At 41.0% G+C, this 13,678-nt stretch overlaps 1 protein-coding gene across 1 annotated transcript; it reads left to right on the top strand.

Annotated features, from left to right (window-relative positions):
* The first annotated feature begins 272 nt into the window (after positions 1-272).
* Positions 273-12,679, top strand: lemd3 (LEM domain containing 3). The gene is made up of 13 exons (XM_007259742.4): positions 273-1,749; positions 4,797-4,837; positions 5,181-5,250; positions 6,455-6,531; positions 6,789-6,868; positions 7,033-7,178; positions 7,326-7,427; positions 8,020-8,122; positions 8,348-8,526; positions 8,635-8,716; positions 9,599-9,704; positions 9,851-9,929; positions 10,064-12,679. Exons 1-13 carry the CDS (start codon positions 321-323, stop codon positions 10,225-10,227), a joined length of 2,658 nt encoding a protein of 885 aa, XP_007259804.3. The 5' UTR covers positions 273-320; the 3' UTR covers positions 10,228-12,679.
* Positions 12,680-13,678: the final 999 nt, after the last annotated feature.

The raw sequence follows: 13,678 nt of genomic DNA, 5'->3' as shown, positions 1-13,678 counted from the left end.
AAAAAAAAACTACATAACTAATTATTCTGTGTGAGGGTATTTTAGTCTATGACTTAAATTATACATATTTTTTGCATCTTAACTGTGCTAGTTGGTGAAATAACACGGCTAAAATATATGTATATATTCTTATTATTTTTTTATTGAATACAGGGCTTTATTTGTGTGTTTTGTAGTGGGTTTTGTGGTGATTTTAGTCTGTGGTGGTGATGTAAACGTTAATCTGCTGATCATTCCGCTGCTGAACTTCATCTGCCCGACTTTACTGGCTGCTCTTGCGTCACTTCCTGCAGCGCGTCCTGTGCGAGTTTGGTGTGAAGATGGCGGCGGCGCAGCTAACGGACGAGGAGCTTTTCTCCGAGTTAAAACAGCTGGGCTTCACTCCCGGCCCGGTTACCGAGAACACGCGGCCTGTGTACTTGAAGAAGCTGAAGAAACTACGCGAGGAGCAACAGCAGCAGCGGTCTAGGGGCAGTAAGGGGCGCAGCAGTGTCGGTGGCGGCGGTAGCAGCAGCAGCTTTAGCAGCAGCATCAACAACAGCGGCGGCGGTAACGGCCACCCAGCGGCGGGAGCTGCGGCCGTGCGCGCCAGGCCGGCTGGGGGCCGCCAGGTGCTGAATGCGAAGCGGTCGGAGCGGCCGGGAAAGTTTGTTTTGGGCTTTAGCTCGGACGAGTCGGACGCGGAGCTTCCCCAGCACAAAGCAGGCCTGAATCACAGCGGCTCTAGGAGAGAGCGGGGCTCCGGGCTGGGGCTGCAGCCGCTGAGGCCTCCCCAGGAAAGTGGCGCCGGAGTCGCCCACAGAAAGTCGGCTCTCGGGGTTCTGGAGGGTCGGAAAAGTAGCCTCGTGGCGGCGTCTGCGTGGTGGGCAGACCGGGGTAAGGCGAGCTTAGGGGAGTCCCGCTCTAACCTGGCGTGGGATGAGGATTACACCCAGCTGGGGAAGGAGAACAGCTTGGAGGAGAAGCAGAAGGAGACCGAGAGGAGCAGTCGGGCTCTGAACGGGAGCAGGACACAGCCTTACACAGCGCTCAGTGGAAGCAGCAGCAGTAAGCTGGCGGGGGATTACTCAGACACAGACGAAGAGGAGGAAGAAGAAGAGGAGGAGGAGGAGGAGTTGGAGGACCGTGAACGCCAACGCGAACGTCGTCTGCTGCCCAGGAGAAGCGTATCCAAAGCCTCCCCGTCTCCGGCCAAAAGAAGAGGCAGGGAGCCGGATGAGGAAGACGACCAGGAGGAGGACGGGAGGTCCGCGGGATCCGGGAGATCCAACGCAAAGCGCGATGAGTTCGATCTGAACCGCATTTACACGAGGCCCGCTCGCTTCAGCTCCGGCATCATGGGCGAGAATGGCGGGGACATTGACAGCAGCAGCAGCAGCCCCAGGAACCACGTCGACGGCGGGCAGGGCGCGACCACCAGCATAGGCAGCAGCAGCTCCTCGTTTAGCCTCGGCCTCAGACCTCGATTCTCCTCGTCGTACAACAGCCTGTCAACGACTTATCGACCCAACCATTCGAACCACACCGGCTCGAACCACAGCTACGGGCAGGCTTCCACCAAACGCAAGCAGCCAGCCCCCGAGGACGAGCTCCTGGAGCAGTTCCGGAGGGAGGAGGCGTCTGGCACCGGCGGCTTCAGCGCACACTACCTGTCCATGTTCCTCCTGACCGCTGCCTGCCTCTTCTTCGTGCTGCTTGGCCTCATGTACCTGAGAATGAGGGGTACTGGGTCCACAGACGAGGTCGTCAGTAAGTATTAAAAAAATCCTGATTAGATAATTGGTTTGAGAACAGTGAGTTTGTTTGATGTGCAGACAGATGTGTTGTAGTAGTGACTGAGATTCATTCACAGTTCTTTTCTGAGAATGTTTCCCAGACACAGTTTAAGGCCAATGCGTATTGAAGATCTTAGTCTTATGCTGAACTGAATGGAACTGGTGGGTGAAATTAATTTAGCATCTGACGTACTAGTCTTCTTTGTAGGGCTGCTACGATTATTCAGTAAAATCGCCAATGTCGATAATCAAAATTGCGTTACACAAACTAAGCGGGACAGAAATGCAGTGGAATCACTCATACAGTTTACACTCATAATGATCTGTCACTCCAAAAAGTGCCTAAACACAGTTACAATTAGATTGCATGTTTACTCATTAAATATCAGAATATTTAATATTTAAACATAATCTGGGCATTTAAAGAGCACCTTTACACACGTTTAACAGTTTACTTCATTTTAAAAGGGATGGAAATAATTGTTGACTAATCAGGAAAAAAATAGTCCACAATTTAGCCAATTACCAAAATAATAGTTAATTGCAACCCAACTTCTGGACTGGAACACCAACATTGCAGGTCAATCCATTGCAAGAATGATCAGTGACAACTATAAGGTGCTACACAAAAAAATTTAGTAACATCATGCTTTGAGTTAAGAAGATTATGTTAACTGAGATAATTTGCAAGCTTTAATATTTTTCACCAAATCTTTTCAGTAGTCACAAAATGTCAACAGTCCAACCTGATCTTGATATTATTAATGCGCTCTGTGTAACAAAAATTGCTTTAAATTAAATTAAATTGGATCGAAATAATCTGCTTGTGATAAAGTGTGAGCAGTGTACATTAGAACTTCCTTTTGAATCAGGGAAGTTATAATATGACGTGTGGGTTATGTTCCTTTTTTGACTTTTGTACATTATGCAATGTGACTATTACACATGTGCACATTGGGATTGTCTCAAAACAATGTATTGTGCAGCCCTAGTAAGATTTAAGTAACTTTCATTGCTTTATTTCAGAGATGCATTCACTGATACTCTACTTCAAACATGTTTGTTTGTTAATGCTTGGTTTAGCTCCTTGAGTTTTCTTTAGACTGCTTAAATAAGCATAGTTGTTAGTCAAAATGATTAACCAGTGTTTGTGTTCTCATGCATAAGACTGTTATGTGGTCAGTGCTCATAAGACCCATGTATGATGTTTAAATGAATGTCTCATTTTGTTTAGAGCTTTCAATGGAAAAAAAATGAAACTGCTGAAATTGTCTAGGACTGAACCTGACCTCGAAAGCCTTTAAATGACTGTGTTTGCTATCCCAGTCAGACGTGTCAGACACACACGTTACCACTTGTCACCCTGAGCTGTTCGCACCCTCAGACAGGAAACAGAATATGCCACTTTGGCCTGCATGAAGGGGTGGCATTACCATCAGAACAGGAGCGAAACACCCCTTAAGGCAGTGGAATGTGTGTGTTCCACCTCTCCATCTGCCTTGTGGTATGACTCGCGCTCATTGTAGGTGCCCTGTGTTCACCTACCACAGTGCTGCAGTAATGAAATGTTCAAAAGAAGTAGAATGAATCAGTAAGTCAGTGTAGTATAATTGTGTGTTATCAGCTCTGCTTGATCTCTGAGCATACCAGCTTTATACTTGAGTCATTCCTTGGGTCAGCTTTAGGTTTTCTCAGCAGAGGAAGTGCTGTGAACTTCAGTTTAGGACAGTTCTGTTAGCTACAAAAAAAAGTTCCTCTGTGAAGTTGCTGCTGCTGCCTGCAGTTAGACTGGAAAATAACAGTCTTTAGCCTTGCTAGTATGTGGAAATTCCTCACAGCTAATGGCCATATAGTTTACATTTAGGTTAAGGTATGTTTAGTCTTCTAAACATGAGGGAAGGATGTGAACCAGTACCCACACCATTGTGATAAGCTGGAGGCAGGCTTGACACTGCAGCAGTTGTAGTTTTGATGTTTAACGGTGTAGTAGTAGGCCTAACGTTTTTTCTGTCTAGTGCCGCTATGGCAGAAGGAGCCAGTGGGTGTATTACGAAAGCCTGAGTGTGTGGTGTGCCCATGGAGGCTCTCGGGGAGGGAGCTTTGCGTGAAGAGCGAGTGGCAGACATCTAGGTCACAGACGAACTAAAGCGGCCTAATTGTTCGTCTCTCAAGAGACCTGAGAAGTCTGTGGCCAAAGCTAAAGTGATTGACTGCTGGCTGGCTGCCTGACTGCGTCCAGTGCCACTTACATCAGATGTTTGCTGTATGGTGTGCGTATTATTGGGAATGGTTGTGTAGCGATGCAGGGGTCCTCCTGTTATTTTCTTACTCCCAGTTTCTTTTCTGATACATTCAGGCAGGACATTAGTGGATACTACCATACAATTTCGATACTCGTGGATTTCAGGGTGTATGTGATGTTTTAGGCACGCACCAATATGAGAATTGGAGCCATTTCTGATTGACTTTTATACATTTATCTGCCAGTCTGTATGTTTACGCAAGTGTTTAAAAGGTTTAAAAACTGAAGTTGTTTCCATAAAGTTAAAACTGCAGATAAAGGTGTAAATAAATAATTATCATTTGAACAATTTTATCTAGTGTTACAATGTCTCAGAAGGACCAAATGAAACACACAAATTGAACTTTTGTTCAGCTCAAATTGTCTCTTTCCCCTACTATTTATTATACAGAATACTCAGTGCCCTGTGTTTTTTGTCTTGACCCCATCCCCAGTCTTTCAGAGAACTAGCATGTCTGCAGGGAGATCTGTCTGTACTATTTCGTGGCTGATGAGAGGAATGAAACCAATTATGTTCTCTAGCAGACAGTAGGACAAGGGTGAGACACTCAAATGCTCCCTGCCACTGCATGTGTCTGCCCTCAACAGACATGACTGGGAAATGCAGTCCTGCCTTTGCTTGGAATGTAATTCTCTCACCAGGCTAAGCTGACTTTAAAAAGCTTATAGCTATTACTGCTGTAAAAGCATCCGCTCTTTTTTTCTTTTTTCTTTTGCAGTTAAGACCCACCCATTCGGTGCAGATTTTGACAACGCATATGTAAGTACCTAGTGTCTTTGTGCAATCTTTGCTGGTTATCTTTATAAAAATCTGTAATCTTTTTTTTTCTCTTCAAAAAATAGATTTTAAAATGAATTTACATTAGAACAACTAAAAATGTTTTGCAGTGTTTTGAGGTGCTAAACAAACAATTTGTTTGCTAGAAATATGATACATTAATTTTTTTGGTTTGCTTTGATTGAAAGCTGGTATGTATAGCATCTTAATAATGTCAGACTAATGGGCTCACTTAGTTAGTAACAATAGAATATCCTGGTAGAACTGGTTGAGTCGCCAGAAATATGGTATCTAACACAACAGTGCTTTGTTTTTTTCCTTCTAGACCAACAGCGAGCGAGACCTCATTCTCAGCCTGTTGCTTCACCTGCACAATCATCTGTCTGATATTGCAGGTAATTTAAGATTTCAAATGCATCCTGTGGGAGTTACTGTAAATATGAGCCTGTTTACACCTGGAATTAACATTTTGTTTTTTGGTGATCGGGACATGTTCAGGATTTACTTGTCTGCATGTAAAGTTGGGTATATTCAAGGATCTTCGGTTTGAGTTCAGGATGCTTTACCATTAGCAGGCAGAGTGGGAAGATGGCGCTCTTCTAATGTGATGTTGGTCGGCACAGGCGTCCGTTAGCTTGTATTGCTAGAGGCTGAGCTGAGACACTGTGCCTCTTCCCCAGTGCTCTGGCTACCCAGTGATGCTACGTCAGCTACAGTTCAAAAATAGCTGGAGGATTACTTTATAGGCCTTAGTATGCAAGGGCTAGACATCACCCTCCTATTGTACTTTTATGCATATTTACCAGCAATATTAAAGAGTTTGATCTTTTGCAGTCTAAATAGACTTCTGTTTTCTGATTGAGTTTTTTTTGGCAGTGTTAAAACTGTTAAACATGTTATGTTCACCATCTAGAGCATTTCAAACAAAAACTTTGAAGGAGGGAAAATTAAAGAACATGCTTTAAGCCCACCTTCCAATCTTGCATCCTATAAATACAATTTTTCTAAATACAATCTTTTTCACGTCTTCATGACTGTCTTCCACCCTTCACAATCATTTTTAACTCACTCATATCTCTCCTTCTTGGCTCCACTAATCAGAGATGGGGTAATGGCTTCGGAGCAGACACCACCGTAACTCCATCACAAAGGTCTTCTGAGTTCTCTCCATCCTGTTCAGTCTAATTACAAATCATGTGACTGATGGCGTGGTCCGAAATAGCAAACAGGAAGTAAACATAAATGATGTGCATTTTGGTGTGCTTTTTGTATGTAAAATTGAATCTACTCTGTTTTTTTCAGGTAGTATTCTGATTCAAAAAGCCCAATGCCAGGTGTAAATAAGTCTTTTGATTCTAGTTTCAAATACTAATAAGCATCACTTAGGGTGTTTTCACTCCGGACCGTGGTTTAGTAGAACCAAACCTAGACCACCTACTGGTGGGACCAAACTCTTGTCCTTTGGTCTGGTCTGTGGTTTTGGCCCCTTTTACTCCTGCTGCTTTGGTTCGGGTCCAAACTGAAAAGTCAGAAGGTCCGGACAAAACGTGGTAGGTGTCAAAGCTGCGCTTAAAATATTTCATTTTTCATTTATTTCAGGGGAACATGACTGCCGAGATCTAAACCTGCCGTTAAACAGGAGTGTCTCCATCTCTGAGGCTGCTGAGTATCTAAAGGTAGGTTTAGTTTGGAATATGTAATGTGTTGGACTGTGTTTTAACATTCTGGTAATGGTTTTCTCATTTCCTTCCTACTAAGTGGCTTTTAAATTATTTGAGTGTATGAAAGTGAGCTGTCTGTTCTGATTTAAAACATATCCTCACTCACGTCTGCTTTAGTTACTTCAATTACTTCAATTACTGTGTTGTGTAGCTTTGCAGGGTTTGTAAGAATGTATTGAGTTGCTTAAAAATATTATATTGTCTTCTTGTAGCTCCGAAATAAGGACTATGAAGATTGGATTCACATTTCTCTTGAGTGGGTTATTAAATCTGGAGAAACTGCTGGAATAAGGTAACAAACAACACATGAAATAGTTGTGTCTGTGTTTTATTTTGTGTGTTTCTTAGATTTCTGGAAGATTTTAAATTCAGTTATGAAATGCAAATGCACAGTAACATCTGTGGATCAGCTGTGTAAAAACCTGTTGTATTCATTCATGGTGGCTGGGCTTTCAGGTTGATTGCAGCTGACCCTGCGCAAGCAGTGGAGGAAGTGTCTGATATCTCCCGTCTGGAGTCCACCCACCCACGCTTGTCTTTTGTCTGCCGTTTCCGACGAGCCTTCTTCACAGTGATTTACAGAGTTGTCCTCGTCCTCGCTGGTATGTCTCACAGCACTTTTGCCAATATTAAATTAAGGGTTTGCATGATGGTGCCCCTTAGTGGAACAGGAGGTAACTTAATATAAAACAGTATTATATGACTTCATTCATTGGTCAATCTTTGCTTTTCTTTCTGTATCCTAACAGCCGTTGGTGGTTTTTGGGGCTTGGTGTATTACATGAAATACCGCTGGAGAAGAGAGGAGGAAGAGACCAGGCAGATGTATGATATGGTGGAGAGAATTATAGGTATGGACACCTGTATTTTGTTCATGAAGCTTTTCAGAGTAGAAGTACTGATGTAAGATGAGATTTCTTTCTTGTTACCCTGTGTTCACACTTGTAGACCTTAAGCCTGTTGAGCATACAATCCTCTATAGATACCAACAAAGTCTACTACATTTTTTCCACGCTTTATATTTTTAAAACTGTCTCTCTGTTTGTGCAAAGATGCCTCATATAAACTAAACAAAAAAGAAGCAGTGGCTATTAGCCTCTTTTTCACATTGTTTAGTATTAGAACAAAAGTTAGGGAGGAACCAAACTTGGAGAAAAGAGTCTGGGGACCTTGGTCAGAAGAATGCCTTGGACCAATTGGTTTAGAATATTGCTTCACTGAGTCATAATTTGCATTAGGTAGAGAAAATCTTATCTGATTTGTTGCTTGTCACTCTGTCGCCTGCTAGTGTGAATGCAGGTTTAATTTGACCTTATTAATTAAGACAGGTCCTAGATCGGGGATCATTAACAGACTTTTTTTTTTGGTTGCTTCATCTACCTTAAGTTAAAATGTTTCGAGGCAAATTATGCCTGTTTAAAAGCTCTGTTTCTTTGTGAGCAGATGTGCTGAGGAGCCATAATGAAGCATGCCAGGAGAATAATGACCTGCAGCCATACCTGCCCATCGTCCATGTGCGGGACTCCCTTGTGCAGCCTCAGGACAGGTCTGAATACATTATTTTTACCACAGGCATTTTCCTTCCCCCCCTCCCCCCACTTTTTTCAAAGCCTTCATCAAAATAAGAAAATTGTTTTTTTGGTTATAGTATGAAAACAATAAGAGCTACTGGTAAAGATGCTATTTTTTTTGTTAACACCAAGTCACCTATGAACATAGATTGTTTTGCTGGAAATCTAATGTCTCGGTGGTTTTTGTGTGTTAATATCAGGAGGAAGATGAAGAAAGTATGGGACAGATCTATGACCTTCCTCTCTGCCAACGAGTCTCGCATCCGGACAGAAACGCAGAGAATTGGGGGAGCTGATTTTCTGGTGTGGAGGTGGCTCCAGCCTTCCATGTCCTGTGACAAGATGGGCAGTATACCCTCAAAAATGTGGCAGGGCAAAGGTAAGATTGTCTGGGACATACCATAAGCCATCACAGCCAAATACAGTTCTTGTATTTGTTATTGAAAGGCCTCATCTTTTAACATGCGGGTCTTGTCTTATATTTTAGCATTCCCTCTAGATCGGAGGAATTCACCACCAAACAGCTTGACGCCATGTCTAAAGATTCGGAACATGTTTGACCCCGTAATGTAAGTATCTTCATAAAGATTGAAAATGCATAGAGATGCCAAAAGTCATGGGATTGCAGTATGTTAGTTTACCATGATGTGTTAATTCAGGGCATGGCTTGGAATCACTCATACCTCTTAGTTGTGGAGTGTTTTTTTTTTTAAACAGAGACTCAAGGGTTGCTGATGTGCTCATGACTGGGTGATGTCAAATATTAAATCTACATCTCTGATGGTTTAAATGGATAATTTATGGTTAGTGATGGTTTGATGAAACATGTCATCTGCTGTTGTTACTCTATTGTGTTCTTTCAAGTGCAAAGTCATTATATTGAAGCATGAAAAATTCCTGAGTCAGCTGTGCTGACTTTAAACTTGATAGAACACAATGGACCGACAACAGCAGATGACATGGCTCACCAACCATCACTAACTGTCAATAAATTAAGCATTTTATTTGTAGATCAAGGTTCCAGAGTCTAGTGGAAGGGTGAGGAGGCACACATTCCAAGCTGCTTGAGGTCTATTGTGATGTTTCTACAGTCAGTAATGGTTTAGTGGATCATGTAATCTGCTGGAATCTACCAGGACATTTTAGAGCACTTCCTGCTTCCCTCTGCTGACGAGATTAATGAAGATGCAGATTTCATTTTCCAGCAGGACTGTCAACACTGTCAAAAGTACCAGATGGCCTTATATAATAATTCTAAAATTCTGATATACTGACTTTGGTTTGAAGTTTTGAAGCATACATCAGCACTAGTCTATGCCTGTGGCCCTCTTTACATTGTGGTCCTGATCAAGTTTTGTTTGGAAATTAACATTTGATTAGGCAGAAAAATTAGGACAGTGTATTGTAATCAGAAAACCCACTTTTTCTAATCACTTTTCTGCTTTTAACAGGGAAGTGGGGGAAAACTGGCATCTTGCCATTCATGAAGCCATTCTGGAGAAATGCAGCGACAATGATGGAATTGTCCATATTGCTGTTGACAAGAACTCAAGAGAGGTGATTTTTCAATATTCACTGTTCTTTTCAGTGTACTGTTTGCTAATAGATCAAAATGTAATGTCAAAGCAGATCATCACATCAACATTAACTTTATTGTAATATAAGTATGAAAAGTCTCATCCTGTGCTTCTCTGTCCCTATAGGGCTGTGTTTATGTGAAGTGCCTTTCAGCAGAGCATGCTGGGAAAGCTTTCAAAGCGCTTCATGGCTCTTGGTTTGATGGTAAATGGATTTAATAATTACAGTAGAAAGGATTTTGTGAAACAGCACTCACCACAGATTACAATGATCTTGTGCTTATCTGCAAACTGCTTTATGGCTTTATTGAATATTTGATTCCCCTCATTTTTTCCCAGGGAAACTTGTGACAGTAAAATACCTGCGTCTGGACCGATACCACCAACGTTTCCCACAGGCACTGGGTTGCAACACACCTCTAAAGGCCTCCAGCTCAAGTATGAACACTATGGCTCGTCTACACCAGCGCTCCAGCACATCCAGCTCCCTGGGCTTCTCCTGAGGGCCACACAAACCCTCCCTCTAACCTCCACCACCAACTCCGTGATACACTTTTCTTTCCTGTTTCCTCTCCTCTCTCCAGTAAGAATCATGCTCAAGAGGTCTCTCCTCTTTGTGGGCTGGAGGACACAGTGCTACACCCTGCTAGCATCACTCACAGGTCGGTTTAAAAGAGTTCCTTGACTGCATCTTTTGGCTTATGCTGAGCAGGGGGGTGTGCTCACTGGATCGAGACTGGTGGTGGATATATGTGGAATTATCAGAGCTTTTCTTAGAAGAGCTGGTCGTTCATATCCCTTTTCCTCAACTTCAGTGCAGTGGACACTAAATATATATAATGTTTTTTTTCCTATGCCTGTTTTTTTGTTTTGTTTACAGACTTCAAGGATTAAACAAGGAAAAAAACACCTTCAAATTAAGTTCATGGTCCAGATTTGAGAAAGTAAAACAATAGAGCTGGTTCTGCTCTTCTCCCTCCAGTTTTCTCCAGCTAACTCCCCTCCATAGTTGAAAGGAGTTCTGTCAGGCTATACGTACGTAGCTGCATGTGCTGGTTAAAGTATCCCTATATTTAAGCTTTGAATTGTATCATATAATGGATGTTTATTTCCCAGAAGATGTTTTAGCTGATGTATTCCTTATTTTTCATTTTCTTTTTTTGTAGTTTTAGTCCAGAAACAATGGCATGCACACACTCTGGAAGGGATGCTGTAAATATTTTGTTGAATGGTGGTGGCTGAAATCAGCTGTATAAAACTGCAAGTTGTCATAAGCTCTAATTCGTTTCTTGCCAACTACATTGTTTCATTTCTGAGTTCAGAGAAAGTCAGTGTTTTATTATTTTTTTGAAAGGTGTGTGGAGAGCTAAAATGGTTCCCTCTCTAGTTTACTGACTACCCCAATCTTCCCATCTTGATTGTATTCCAGTATACTCTAATGTATTATTATAATTATTATATTATTTTGTTCATGATAAAATGTGCTTTTTCATTATGATTGGTGCAGTTTGGTATTGACTTTGTTTACTCATCCAGCATTGTCTGCCTGCCAAAGTGATCAGTGTATGTCTGAAGCTATGTCTGGTCAACAGGTGGTGCAGTTGACCTGGTTTTGTCTGTTGGCATTCATACCACCTCTACACTGCCCATTTTGGTGAGAATGGCCATGTATAAGAGGTTCTATTCAGACAATGTACTCGTACTCATGTGCATGGTTGCACTTGTGGCAGGTTTACTACATCTCATTCATGGGTCTGAGAAGCCATACCCATTCTGTTCATATGTTACAGAGATTCACAAGCTTGTCATGTTAGTCATATCTTTTCAGATCTACAGAAAGATGCCAGCTGTTGTAAAAAATTGCGGTGGGTGTTAATTTGAGGTTAATAAAGCGTAATTGCATATTCTGAGGTGATCTGAATCTTTCCTAGTAAATTTGTATACCTTTCTATGAAATAGAAATTGCTTTGTCCCCTAGTGAACATCAAGGGCCAGATTGACTTAAACTGCAGGAAGCCAAGTTAGTTTTAGTAAATCTGCCCCTTTAGTCTCCATGATTTCTGCTCTGTGAGAGCTTTGTATTTGTGGGAAATGCAGTGCAGTTGGAATATTGCAGCGGGATGTACAAGCGATGCACGTGCAGTAAAAAAACAGGTGCACTCCTCTGCAGCAAATAACCTAATCGTGCCTTAATTTTGTGCTGTTTTATTGACTGGCACTGCATTTGTTGGGAATGTATTCGTATTTTTAAACGGTCCAAAACGTCTAATTGCTTAAAGATTTATCCTCTATTAATCTCCCTTCGATATTTTATGTTGTAATGACATGAAGTTTGAGTCCTTGTGTCTAAAATAATGTATACACATGGTTTTAGTTAATACAAACCCTTCATTAGTTGACCATGCTACCACACTAGTGCCCCTACACCCTTTCTGCTTTTTATTTTTGGGGTAAAGGGGGATTTTTAACTTTGAACAGAGCTGGTGTTGTGTAAGATATAAAAACACTAAAAATTGAAGCCAGGAGTTATTTTTGCTGTACTTGCACACATCGTTGTAATCTTCCTTCATGTCTGTAGCCTGGCATTGCCTGTTGAACCTTTTATTTTTTTGGTTGTTTATTTTCCCTGCAGTTTGTAAAGAGAGTGAATGTAAAGTTGGATTGGTGTGGCACGTCTCCAAAGTGTCACCTGACTTGCATCTGCATTCTGGATGTTTTTATTTTCTTTTCTCTGATGTATCTTATGTAAACACTGTACATTTATAACTGTAAAATGTAATATTATTCTACAGCAGTCTCAATACATTGTATGGTTTTGACCAATGTCCCTGTCCTGCAAGCCAGAGGGGAAGGTGTACAATAATCCAGGCTTTTTAAAGCTTCAGATGTTTTAATGTAATTTGTCACTTGTCTTGTTAAAACTGCTCTAATTAAAGGTTTATTAGGGGTTTTTAATTTGAAGTGTTCTGCGTCGTCAGTTCTCAGGTCTCACAAAAAAGAAAAAAAGTTGAGCACACCAACTAAATATTTTGGAACAAACAAATAGACTTTAATATCTACATAAAGTGAATATCTACAAGTGAAATCCACTTAAAAATACAAAGGGATCATTCTACAGAAGTGTCTCTGGCCTTTAAAAAACATAAGGGTAAAACTCTTAAAATATAAAAAAACAGAAATAATAAAAATAAAAAATTAACAAATTAAATGTTATCAGTTTGTCAATATTTGATGTTTAATTACTTTTGAAAAGCACATAGTGTGCTGACTGTCTGTTCCGTCATCTGAAATTTTCGCATTTGGCTCATGATTTTATGTGAAGATTCAGGCACTGGTGTGTGTGTGTTTTTTTTTTTTTTTTTTTTTTTTTTGTAATGTCTTTTCCTTTACATGGGGGGCTAAACAGCACTGCTTAGACACAATGTGCTAAAAAAGATTAATTATTTACAAAAAAAAATCAAAAGTCCACTGGAAACATCCCACAGTGTAAAGTGTGGGAGTTAGCATACAAGCTAACAGGCAGGGTTATGTTAGATACGCTAGCAGTCTAGTTCAGTTTATAACACTGGGTATATAATAATATATTGCTTTTGTCATTTTCAGTGAATAATCTTGTTTAGTACATTTCGTCTAAGCAGTGCTGTTGAGTTCCCTGTGTAAAGGTAAACAGATAATACAAAAATTCTGCAGCTGCTTTAAATGACAGAAGTTTCTGAAAACATCCCAATGTAAAGTTCCCAAAGTAAAGTGTAATAAAAGTAAAGTTTAGCATACATGCTAACAGGCAGAATTATATTTCTCTGACTGGGGATGTAGTAATGCATCACTTCTTAGTGTTTAGCAAATTTTATAGTATAGTATAGTATACAGTATAGTTACAGTTTCACAGAAGGTTATACTATGGAAGCCCATTCCTGCCACCTAAATTTAAAAAAAGTCCAGCTCACTTTTGTC

Source organism: Astyanax mexicanus, chromosome 2 (assembly GCF_023375975.1).
Source record: "Astyanax mexicanus isolate ESR-SI-001 chromosome 2, AstMex3_surface, whole genome shotgun sequence".
Lineage (NCBI taxonomy): Eukaryota > Metazoa > Chordata > Actinopteri > Characiformes > Acestrorhamphidae > Astyanax > Astyanax mexicanus.
Note: the sequence above shows the minus strand (reverse complement) of the source record. Positions and strands in the feature narration are given on the sequence as shown.

Excerpts from the sequence above, each read along its gene's own strand:
- lemd3 (XM_007259742.4), top strand. The coding sequence starts at position 321 with ATGGCGGCGGCGCAGCTAACGGACGAGGAGCTTTTCTCCGAGTTAAAA. Across the intron at positions 7,428-8,019 it reads TATGGTGGAGAGAATTATAG|ATGTGCTGAGGAGCCATAAT; the intron begins GTATGGACACCT and ends CTTTGTGAGCAG. Across the intron at positions 8,527-8,634 it reads AAAAATGTGGCAGGGCAAAG|CATTCCCTCTAGATCGGAGG; the intron begins GTAAGATTGTCT and ends CTTATATTTTAG.